This window comes from Scyliorhinus canicula, chromosome 9 (assembly GCF_902713615.1).
Source record: "Scyliorhinus canicula chromosome 9, sScyCan1.1, whole genome shotgun sequence".
Classification (NCBI taxonomy): domain Eukaryota; kingdom Metazoa; phylum Chordata; class Chondrichthyes; order Carcharhiniformes; family Scyliorhinidae; genus Scyliorhinus; species Scyliorhinus canicula.
The window spans coordinates 125,224,567-125,237,000 of record NC_052154.1 but is presented as its reverse complement, the minus strand read 5'-3'; the positions used below and the strand labels follow the sequence as shown (position 1 = coordinate 125,237,000).

The window sequence follows — 12,434 nt, the reverse complement described above, 5'->3', positions numbered from 1 at the left end:
GTCCCATTGGGCAGACGCAGCATGGGTTCATAAAGGGCAGGTCGTGCCTAACTAATTTAGTGGAATTTTTTGAGGACATTACCCCTGTGGTAGATAATAGGGAGCCAATGGATGTGGTATATCTGGATTTCCCGAAAGCCTTTGACAAGGTGCCACACAAAAGGTTGCTGCATAAGATAAAGATGCAAGGCATTAAGGGTAAAGTAGTAGCATGGATAGAGGATTGGGTAATTAATAGAAAGCAAAGAGTGGGGATTAATGCGTGTTTCTCTGGTTGGCAATCAGTAGCTAGTGGTGGCCCTCGGGGATCAGTGTTGGGCCCACAATTGTTCACAATTTACATAGATGATTTGGAGTTGGGGACCAAGGGCAATATGTCCAAGTTTGTAGACGACACTAAGATGAGTGGGAAAGCAGAAAGTGCAGAGGATACCGGAAGCCTGCAGAGGGATTTGGATAGGTTAAGTGAATGGGCTAGGGACTGGCAGATGGAATACAATGTTGTCAAATGTGAGGTTATCCATTTTGGTAGGAATAACAGCAAAAGGGATTATTATTTAAATATTAAAACATGCTGCTATGCAGAGAGACGTGGGTGTGCTAGTGCATGAGTCGCAAAAAGTTGGTTTACAGGTGCAACAGGTGATTAAGAAGGCAAATGGAATTTTGTCCTTCATTGCTAGAGGGATGGAGTTTAAGACTAGGGAGGTTATGTTGCAATTCATAGAATCATAGAATTTGCACTGCAGAAGGAGGCCATTCGGCCTATTGAGTCTGCACCGGCTCTTTTAAAAGAGCACCCTACCCAAGCCCACATCTCCACCCTATCCCCATAACCCAGTAACCCCACCCAACACCAAGGGCAATTTTGGACACTAAGGGCAATTTAGCATGGCCAATCCACCTAACCTGCACATCTTTGGACTGTGGGAGGAAACCGGAAGAAACCCACGCGCACACGGGGAGAACGTGCAGACTCCGCACAGCCAGTGACCCAAGCAGGGAATCGAACCTGGGACCCTGGAGTTGTGAAGCAATTGTGCTAACCGCTATGCTACCGTGCTGCCCTGAAATTGTATACGGTGTTAGTGAGGCCACACCTGGAGTATTGTGTTCAGTTTTGGTCTCCTTACCTGAGAAAGGACGTACTGGCGCTGGAGGGTGTGCAGAGGAGATTCACTAGGTTAATCCCAGAGCTGAAGGGGTTGGATTACGAGGAGAGGTTGAGTAGACTGGGACTGTACTCTTTGGAATTTAGAAGGATGAGGGGGGATCTTATAGAAACATATAAAATTATGAAGGGAATAGATCGGATAGATGCGGGCAGGTTGTTTCCACTGGCGGGTGAAAGCAGAACTAGGGGGCACTGCCTCAAAATAAGGGGAAGTAGATTTAGTACTGAGTTTAGGAGGAACTTCTTCACCCAAAGGGTTGTGAATCTATGGAATTCCTTGTCCAGTGAAGCAGTTGAGGCTCTTTCATTAAATGTTTTTAAGGTAAAGATAGATAGTTTTTTGAAGAATAAAGGGATTAAGGGTTATGGTGTTCGGGCCGGAAAGTGGAGTGAGTCCACAAAAGATCAGCCATGATCTAATTGAATGGCGGAGCAGGCTCGATGGGCCAGATGGCCTACTCCTGCTCCTAGTTCTTATGTTCTTATAAATAGTGGCTTCTTTTTTCCTCTTTATGTTTTATTTTTATAAATTTGGAGTCCCCAATTATTTTTTTTCCCAAATTAAGTGAACTTTAGCGTGGTCAATCCACCTAGCCTGCACACCTTTGGTTTGTGGGGATGAGACCCACACAAATATGGGGAGAAATTGACCCAGGGCCGGGATCGAACCGGGTCCTCAGTGCCGTGAGGCAACAATGCTAACCACTGCACCACTGTGCCGCCCCCCCTTCCTATTTCTGTTGAAGTTTGGCTTTCTTTGGACAAGTTATGAAGTCAAACAATGCCTCTTCACATGCTGGGTATAACAGTGATATTCCTGTACGGGCTCGAAGGCAAGCAGGGGCAACACAGTAGTACAGTGGTAGCACAGATGCTTCACAGCTCCAGGGCCCCAGGTTTGATTCCCCGTTGGGTCACTGTCTGTGCAAAGTCTGCACGTTCTCCCCATGTCTGCGTGGATTTCCTCTGGGTTCTCCGGTTTCCTCCCACAGTCCAAAGATGTGCGGGTTAGGCGGATTGGCCATGATAAATTGCCGTTAGATTAGGTGGGGTTACTGGCTTACGGGGATACGGTTGAGGTATGGCCTTGGGTAGGCTGCTCTGTAAATTCTATGATACAGATCTGGTGAGGGCCCCTGCCAATGGTTTCCTCCCTTGTGCACCCAATCCATGCATGTTACTTCAGCCAGAGACCTGACAACACTTTCTATCCTGGCTCCATAGAATAGATTCTCTGCAGTGCAGAAAGAGGCCCTTTGGCCCATCGACTCTGCACCAACCCTCCAAAAGAGCGCTCTGCCAGAACATAAGAACGCAGGAAATAGAACCTGGAATAGTCCACAAGTCCCGTCAAGCCTGCCCTGCCATTCCATATGATCTTGGCTGATCTGTGCCAGCCTTAACTCCTTCTCATTGCCATTTCCCTATAGTCCTCTATTCCTCGATCTATCAAATATATATCCATTAGAATACTTCTAATGATCCAGCCTCAACCACCCACCCGGGCAAAGAATTCCACAGATTCACCACTCTGCGAGAATAAATTTCTACATACCTCAGTTTTAATTGACCGGCTCTTTATCTGTAGCTGTGTCCCGTTGTTCAAGACTCTCCCACTAATGGGCGGCACGTTGGTTAGCACTGATGCCTTACAGCGCCGAGGACCCAGGTTCAATCCCGGCCCCAGGTCACTGTTCGTGTAGAGTTTGCACATTCTCCCCGTGTCTGCGTGGGTCTCACCCCCATAACCAAAAAGATGTGCAGGGTAGGTGATTGACCACACTAAATTGTCCCTTAATTGTAAAAATGTTCTTTGTTTTTTTTTAAATGTTTTTTTCACCTCCTTTTTCACATTTTCTGCCAAATTTACACCCAACAATAAACAACAATCAGTAACAAATGCACAAGTGTAATGTCAATCCCCATATCAATAAAAGCGATCCTATGCTCCCACCAACCCCAAACATTAGCCCGCATGTTAACATAAACAAATGACAAAAAGGAATCAGGAATCGCCCAAAGTCACCATTAAAATTCAAAAAATATTTTAAAAAGACTCTCCCACGAGTGGAAACATCTCATCATCTACCCTGTCAAGCCCTATCAGGGCCTTACATATTTAAATAAGGTCACCCCTCACTCTTCTAAACTCCAAGGAATATAGACCCAGACTATTTAGTCTCTCATGATGGGACAACCCACTCAGGCCAGGAATTAGCTTGGTGAATGTCTTTGGATTGCCTTCAATGTTACTCTATTCTTTTTACATGAGGAGACCAACACTGTATGCAGTATTCCAGGTGAGGCCTCCCCAACACCCTGTACAATTGCAATAAATACCAAAATGCCAGTTTGCCGTCTTAACTATTTGTTGGACCTGCCTGCTGGCTTCTTGTGATTCATGTACAAAGAGCACCTCGATCCCTCTTTACTTCACTCACCTGCAGTCTCTCTCCATTTAGACAATAATCTGCCTTTTGATTCCTCCTATCCAAGTGCATGACCTCTCACTTCTCCACATTAAACTCCATTTGCCAGGTTTTCAACCAATCTATCTATATCCTGTTGCAGAATCACAATATCCTCGTCACAACATGCCCTTGCACCTATTTTCGTATCATCAGCACATTTGGAAACTTTACATTCTGTTCCTTCCTCCAGATCATCAGTGTAAATACCAAACACTTTTGGGCCAGCCTGTGCTACTCCACTAATTTCATCTTTCCACTCTGAAAAGGATCCATTTATTCCAACCCACCCAGACACGGGGGGAATGTGAAAATTCCATACAGACAGTCACCCAAGGCCAGAATCGAATCTGGTCGCTTGCGCTATGAGGGAGCAGTGCTAGCCACTGTGGCCCCATGCCGCTCACTATGTGTTAGGTAGAGATGGCTCTGCTCTCATACTCAGCATTTACAGCATGGCATTTTTTTGATCTGACTATTTCTGCTTTGGTTTGATAGATGCAAGAAAGATTTGCAGACAGGACTGCCCACCTGGAGATGGAGAAGAAAGTGAGTACAGGATCTCCAAATTAATTCCAGGAGGTGCAGACCACAGATAATTCTGGGAATAGGCACAGGGTGACAGACAATATTGGCAATTAGTCCCTCTGGGAACAATACAGAGTTCGAGGTGATGCTAGGAATGAGAATAGAGAAACAAAGGCAATATATTACGAATGCTGGAAATCTAAAATTAAAACAAAATGCTGGAAATATCCTGTATGAGGAACAGCACCTGTGGAGAGAGAGAAACATTTCAGGTCGATAATATTTCATCAGAACTATTTTATTAGAACAGAGAATGTTGTTTGTGAATCAGTTTCCAATCCACATTAGAAACTGAACAGCCATATCAATACTATGGCCACAAGTGCAGGTCAGAGACTGGGAATTCTGCAGTGAGTAACTCACTACCTGATCTCCCCCCCCCGCCCCAAAGCCTGTCTATTACCTATGAGGCACAAGTCAAGATTGTGGTGGAATACCCTCCACTTGCCTGGATGAGTGTAGCTCCAGCGATATCCAAGAAGCTCAACACCACCCAGGGCAAAGAAGACTGCTTCACCAGCCCACAGTGGCAGCAGTGTGTACCATCTATCTATACCAAGCAACTTGCCAAGACTGCTTCAACAACACCTTCCAAACCTGAGACTCTGCCGCATAGAGGGATAAATGCAGCAGGCACTTGGGAATACCACCACCTGCATGTTCTGCACCAAGTTGCACACCATCCTTCACTACATCTCCATTCCTTCATTGTAGCCAGGTCAAAATTCTGGAACTCCCTTCCTAACGGCACTGTGGTGTACCTACACCACATGTACTGCAGCGGTTCAAGAAGACAGCTCGCTACCACCTTCTCAAGGGCAATTAGGGATGGACAAGAAATGCTCACTTGCCAGTGATACATCACGAGAACGAATGAATAAAGACAAGCAGGTTTAAAGCCCCTCTCTGCTGAAGGACTTTATGTAAAATGATACTGGGAGATGTTATCCTATATTGAGACAGTCTAAGATGTCGCTTATGAATTACAGTCTCTGGGGGAAACATCAAAGTTGGCTCATTCACTATTTTAATTCCTCTGAGGGGCTTTTCTTAACTTTGGTAAATTTACAGTCTTTAAATTCTTCTAAAACTTTGCTGCGGAGTGAAAAGGTTAAAAGTTTCTGAAACAAGGATTATGGCTAATATTAAAGGTAAAACGATGGTACGTATAGAGGGATTTGAAGGCTAGGGCAGGGAGGAGGTATTTTTAGATTCACAAAATATAATGAATGGTGTACCTCATTCGTCATATATAGAAATGATTTGGACATGGGAATAATCTTTAAATTTGCTAACTATTTGAAATTAGGAATCTTGCCAAATTACAAAGAAAAATGCAGAAGGGCACAAATAGGTGAAAAGATGGTAGTAAATGCAGTTCAACGAAGAGAAGTGTGAAGCAGACCATTTTGAGAGAATAAGGATATCCTGAAAGCAACTAAGATCTTTAAAGGTACATTGCTGTGGGTCTGGAGTCAGACCAGGTAAGAATGGCAGAATTCCTTCCCTGAGACTGACTTTTCAGTTCCAGATTTATTAAATTAATTTAAATTGGCCGTGATAGGATTTGAACCGGTGTCCCCAGAGGATTAGCCTGGGTCTCTGAATTACTAACCCAGTGGCATCACCACTATGCCTCCATGTATCGTCAATTTATATGCAGAGGATCTAAATATCAAAGTGAGGAATTGATGTTAAATTTGTAAATGCAATTGGGCCACAATTAAGTCTACAAAGAACAATACAGCAAAGAAACAGGCCCTTTGGCTCGCCAAGCCTGTGTCATCACGTGTCCTATCTAGACCAACCGCCTGTATCCTTCCATACCCTGTCTGTTCATGTGCCTTTCCAGATAAGTCTTAAGTCTTGCTAACGCAGTGTGGACAATTATGGGCATACTGTTATGTAAAGGAATTATAGAAAAGGAACACCAAAGATTCACCATAATAATATCAAAAAAGGTGTTTTGATATAAAGAAGGAGTTGAAGTTATTTTGGTGGTAACCCATTTGGATGGACCTATAAAGCTGTTCCAGATGATCAATGTTTTTGAGAGGGCAAATCGGGATAGATATTTTCCATTGGTTGGTACAAGTGGGTTTAGATTAAAGATTATCAGTAGGCAAATGAAGGGGAATGTTAGAAATATGCAGTACTTCACCACAGGTGGCTGCCAAGACACAAACTGGCAGGCAGTTTGGAAGGAAATTGGATAAATATTTGAAAGGAACAAAATGTTATGGTGCAAGGGCAGAAGAACAGATAATTCCAATTGAAGAGCTAGCACCACACAAAGATGCAGTGAGCTTGAATAGCCTTTATTTCTACAATACTACATATTGACACTATGCTTTTCATGCCTCTGTACTGATTCAGGGTTCTTTTAACAGGAGCAGAAGGCTTTAGAAAGAAGAATTTCAGAACTTGAGGAAGAATTAAAGGTTTGAGGCTTTTTTTCCTGTTGCATATTTGGTCTGGAAAAAAAAAAGTCCTGTTAATGTTCAATGTCCTAAACATTTTAACATCAATTCAGGTTTTAACAGATTTGAGAGCTGACAATCAGAGACTGAAGGATGAAAATGGCGCACTGATTCGTGTGATCAGCAAACTCTCCAAGTAATTGGCCTTCACTTCAACACTTGCACAAAGCTTTCTGGAGTGATGGGGTATACTGCCACTGGTCTCCATGTCTAGATGCTTGCCTCACCTTCTCTATCTCGAGGGAATGCTAATCAAGCCACGCCTATTGCTGTTACGGTAGCACCTGGACTACTGCTCCTGGGTAGTTTGGAAAGGCATGTTCATTGAACTGTATAAACGATGCTCGTAACCGGTACTTGTATAGACACGCCGCTGAGGAACAGCACTGCTGTGAGGAATGGTTATAATGGGAGCCCATGATGACAACAACTGCCCCACTCAGCACACAAGGCCATTCTTCAGTCACATGACTTCGTGATGAGGGCATTTTGATTCGATTTTGTGGATAGTTGAAGAAATGGATGCTTTATTAGTCTGTTGGAGAGACAGAGCAAGCCAGTTCTGCTGGGCAAACTCTTCATATTGGGTTGTTTTATAAGGGAATGGAACAGAACACGTTTTAAAGCCATTTTTTAATGACTCCAGTATTCTTTTGATCGTCTGCTAAAATGACATGTATCAAAAGCCTCACCAGTTCCTTCATAGCACACGTCACTTAGAGTCCCACCATGCAGAGTTCAGCATTATCTTCTGCAGGCTGTTTTACCTGAATGGTGAACTGAGAAAAGGTGGTTAAGACCCTTTGCCTCCCAAAAATGAGATGCACTTAGATTCATAACCCACTCTGTGAAGATTTTAGCTGGTTCTTAGCACTGCTACATTCAAGAGGGGCGGTACAGAAAGAGAGAGAAAGCTACAGAGGATTACGCTTCAACATGAAGAGATAGAATGCAGGCAGTGATAACATATGCAATGAGGTGTAGTTAAAAATAGCTGGAACATCAGAGTCATTGTTTAGACTCTGGTATGTGGGTGTCAACTGGCTTGTGTGAGCAACAACTGTTGAAAGAATCATCCTAACATGGTGAGATTGTGAAACATGTCACACTGTCATCCGGGACCGACAGAGCTGCTGCTGTTGCTGACTGTTGAGACTAGCCTTTATTTGAGGGGGAAGTAGAAAGGGTTAAAAGCTTACGCACGGTCTACAGGCAGTTTTCTCACTGAGGTCAGCTTGCAAACTCTGCAGGTTGGAATTGCACTAATCTTTTCTGCCTCCTCTCTTCAGTATTTTTTTGGTTTTTGATCTCTTCCCCAGTTTTAATCGCCTTTTTGCCCCTTTCTTGCCAAAAATAAATCTTCTCAGGTCTTTCCTGTACCAAAAAAAGAGCAATTGTATACAATCAGCACTTTCCACTTTCCTTGCCAAAAGGAAAGAAACTAGTAGAATGAGCAATATAAACATAGCCATAAGAATGTAAAGTGGTACCAAAGAAATATCTATGTTTACAATGAGGTAGTATATCTTACAGATCCTCTAGGAATACAGCATACAATTACAGGTGCTGACATAAAAGCCCTGACTTGTGCTCTTTCAAAACAAATCTCTAGATGATTGCGGCTGTGGCCCCAACATTGTTCCACTGGTAAGATAGATCAGATTTCAGTAGCAACTTTCCACTTCCCTCAGGAACATCTCCAAATGCAGTGATTATTATTGAAGGCATAGGAAGATCCAAAAAGCACTAACCAGAGAATTAACGAGTCAATCTGCTTATAGTGTTGGCTGAGGATAGAATATCGACCAGGGCACCAGAAAGGAGTAGCACCTTGCTCCTCTTCGAAAAGTACTATGGGATCTTAATCGCCACTTGATCCATTGGAATGAGCAATTATATACTTGGTTCAACTTCTCATGCTGAGCATGACTCCTTGGCAGTGCAGCACTCCCTCACTACTGCACCAGATTGTCAGCCAATATAGGGGATGGTTTAGCACAGTGGGCTAAACAGCTGGCTTGTAATGCAGAACAAGGCCAGCAGCGAGGGTTCAATTCCCGTATCGGCCTCCCCAAACAGGTGCCAGAATGTTGCGACTGGGGGCTTTTCACAGTAACTTCATTGAAGTCTACTTGTGAGAATGCACTATTATTATTATTCTCAAGTCCTGGAGTGGGGCTAGAACTTAAAATCTTTTGACTCAGACAAGAAAGCTACCAATTGAGCCAAGCCGACACTTATTCAACATAAGCAAGACACTTTTCTTTAAATATATAAATATCTGTGAGAGGAGTTTAGTGGCCTGTTATCCAAATTGATGCCTTGCTTTACACTATGTGAGTTCCCTCAACACTAGGCCTCACTTCTGCTAGAAATTTAACCTAATTGGTACAGTAGTTTGATTAGAATGGGCATGAATTCAAGTCAAAAGATTGTTTGACGTTAAAATCTGGTCAGGGATATAATTGTTTCTTTTGAAGATGTGTAGATCATTGCTAAACCCCAGTCAAACTACAGAGACAACGAACCATTTTAATAGGTTAGTCCAGCGGTTCCTGAGAACAAATATTTAGACCCTGGCTGTTACGTTCTGCACTTTGAAAACCAGGAAGCTCCAACTTTGCAATCCCTGACATTCCCTTTAGTTGGACTTGATCTTTCCTGGTCTCTTGTGAGTATCCAATCTAACCCTTACTATTATGCTGAAGAATCTCATTCAAACAGCATATGGTAACCCATGTATGAAATTTAGTCACCTGGCACTTCTGTGAATTTCTGTCCTTTGGCTAGACGTCCCAGGAAGTTAGATTGTTGTCTTTTCACTTTTGACAATCAAGCTTGGATTACAAACCAAGAAGAAGACTGGATATGGCTGTCTTAACGTAACACCTGTGTATTTGCACCACCTAGTTGTCCACATTTGTCCACAGCACTCCCAACTTTGAGGACTTCCCTCGAGTTTTCAATCATGAGCCCTCATCCTTTGTTCAGCCACTGGCAGCTATCTTCTCACAGTAAGGTAGAACACCCAGAATGTTCAAATCGCCGCCCCCGTGGCAGGGCAGACTAGCCATTAAAATTTCTGTTTATATCGGCAGCACCGGAAGGTCTTGCCGGCACGATGGGTTGGAAAATTACAGTCAAAGTCTTTCTGCACTGTGTGTGATCAGCTGGTAAACGTCAGCAGCCAAGAGATTATTAGCCTTAGCTTGGCTGAGAACTCCCACCTTTTAAGAAGTGCATGGGTTCACTGTTCACAAGAGTATCGCAAACATTTTATACAGAGTATATCAATTTTGTACACATGTTATGATCAACAAGATTTGGAATTGCCAGAATCTGTGAAGTTATTATGGAGGAGGCAGTTCATTAAAAGAAAGAGTGCATGATCGTTGTATGGCACATTTAGAGGGCAGATAAAGGGGGGACTAAATCATTCAATGTCATGGTCTTAATGAGTCAAAACAAAGGAACGAAGTGTGACTAAAACCCAGAGTTAATTTTTGAAGGCCTTACCAAAAGGGTTACATTAACTATGACCTTGCTAATCTTTTATTTATACAGCTGGGAAGATGACTGTCCTTATGTACTTGCCAAAAAACAGAGTGAAACCATGCAAATTGGCACTATTTCAGTGAAAATGCTGAGAGAGTGTAATGTCCCAAGGATGGGATGGAAGCCTTTTTCTCCCTGTCAATCCTGGCTACTCTGCGCATGTACAGCTCTTGGTGCTCACCTGTTTATAGTCATTAGCCTCTTAACATTGAAGGTGGAGTAGAGATCGTACATTTAGGAAAGGGGAGCAGGAATGGGGCAGGGGTTTCCTTCACGCTGTGCGTACCTACGGGCAAACACAGTACACATACGTCATCACTTGTGCAATAATGCTGTGTTTTATCTGCAATAATGTATATGTTACTTTTCTATATGCTTGCATACAAATTGCACAATGTCTTATTGTATAAAAGCCACAGATATGTTTGAAACCAGTTCTATATATTTCACCTTCTTTTCAAATGTAAACATTATATTCTTGTACATTTGTATGTTAATATTTAAAAGAAAATTGTTGCTCACCAATCTACGTCAACCAATGATTACAAGTTAATTTGCTGTTGGTAAATATGAAGCGACACAAACTTCATCTGTAAAGTGTCATGATGACTTTCTCTCGGTTTTCTCAAGCTTGTTTGGCTCACGGGCTTTACCATCAGATTTGATCCTCACCATCAAACATGGCCTTCACTTTTGTACCCAGCCTTCACTCTCTGGCGTCTGAATTCTCACTCACAGTCCTTGTGAAGACACAGTGTTCACTGTCTGCACCTTCCCTCCCTCTCGGACCTGGACCTCAATTTGGGATTTAGGCCTCCCTGCACGCCGCTTTATAACCGAGCCCTCACTCTACCTGACTGTTGGATGTAACTTCTAAAAAAAATTTGAATTTCCAGTCAATTGCTGAAAGGATGACATGATAAGTTTTTACGTTTTAAGACATTTACTGTAACAAAAGACTAAAACACTTGACTAAACACTAAGAAATTTGTACTTTAAACTACAATACAGAAAATTCTCTGTTTTCAGCACATCTGAAAACACACTTCACAGATATACTTTAAACTGTCCTTTAAGTAGACATTCAATTTTACTGGAACCAGTCCGAGGTCATTCGTAGCTCCCTAGAGATTATTCCTCCAGTACAAGCTGTATCAATCTCCTATGAATTTGGACTTTTCTATCCAAGCTTGAGTTCCCACTCACACCACAGCTCCTTCAAGCCTCTAAGTTGCTCTCCCTACCCTGGACTGGCAGTTCCTTGTCTGAATGTTTTTACAGATATCTTAGACCCTTCCCTCTGTAGGACCATTTCCATGGCAAGCTGAATCACATAGGCCTATTATCCTTGCAGAAATACTGATTAGCTATCCTTGAGACCCCAACTCTCTCTTATCTTGGAAGTAAATGGACAGTGTTAAAGCACAACCATTTACAACCTTTTTCTGGGACTATGGAAACTCAGTCCATCCACTGTTAGCATGCATGCTGCAGCAATTGTCTCCAAGTGCTAACAACTTACACACTTTACCCAGTAAAACAATTTGGGCTCTCTTTAGTTTCTCACAATCAAACCACCCAGGCCTGCTGTCACATGATCCTCTTCATTTCACTTTCAATTAAAGACACAGTCCAAACACACAACAATTTTCCGATCCTCATTATTGTAACTCTGGGCCTTGTCCGCTGGTGTGGAAAATAGAAATGTCAAAAGCTTTTTAACATGAGAGGGGAGAAGATCACTCTTTAAAGGGTTAATATGGGTAGGTTGAGATAATTTATCCTGTGTTTGATCTGGAAATGCATAATATTTTGATACTGAGTGTAAAAGTGAATATATATTCAGATCTCAGCACTGACATCCCTCATACTGATGAGCACAATATGCACCAAAAATAAAAATATATATTTTACAAAAAATAAATAAATTAAACAGACTTCTGTCTTAACCTATTGACTGTCTTACTGCTTCTGGTCTTTCTCTGTCTCCCTCTCGTGCTCTCTCATTCTCTGTGTGTCTCTGTCTGGCCTGGGAGCTACCTGGAATCTAGGAATTGTATTAATGTGCTTTGACTAAATCAGATTTGTGGGTTCTTCCAAACAAACAAAGAACGATACAGCACAGGAACTGGCCCTTCGACACTCCAAGCCTGTGCCAACCATGGTATC

The 12,434-nt window shown here is 42.6% G+C and overlaps 1 protein-coding gene across 4 annotated transcripts in view; it reads left to right on the top strand.

Annotated features, from left to right (window-relative positions):
- The window catches only part of LOC119971660 (protein phosphatase 1 regulatory subunit 12A-like), a 266,177-nt gene extending 253,975 nt beyond the window's left edge, over positions 1 to 12,202 (top strand). For all 4 annotated transcript variants that reach the window (XM_038807505.1, XM_038807503.1, XM_038807502.1 and 1 more), the window contains 3 exons: positions 4,141 to 4,191; positions 6,621 to 6,671; positions 6,764 to 12,202. In XM_038807505.1, coding sequence (XP_038663433.1) covers positions 4,141 to 4,191; positions 6,621 to 6,671; positions 6,764 to 6,850 — 189 coding nt within the window. In that variant the 3' untranslated portion in view covers positions 6,851 to 12,202. The remainder of the gene's footprint in view (positions 1 to 4,140; positions 4,192 to 6,620; positions 6,672 to 6,763) is intronic.
- The last annotated feature ends 232 nt before the right edge of the window (positions 12,203 to 12,434 follow it).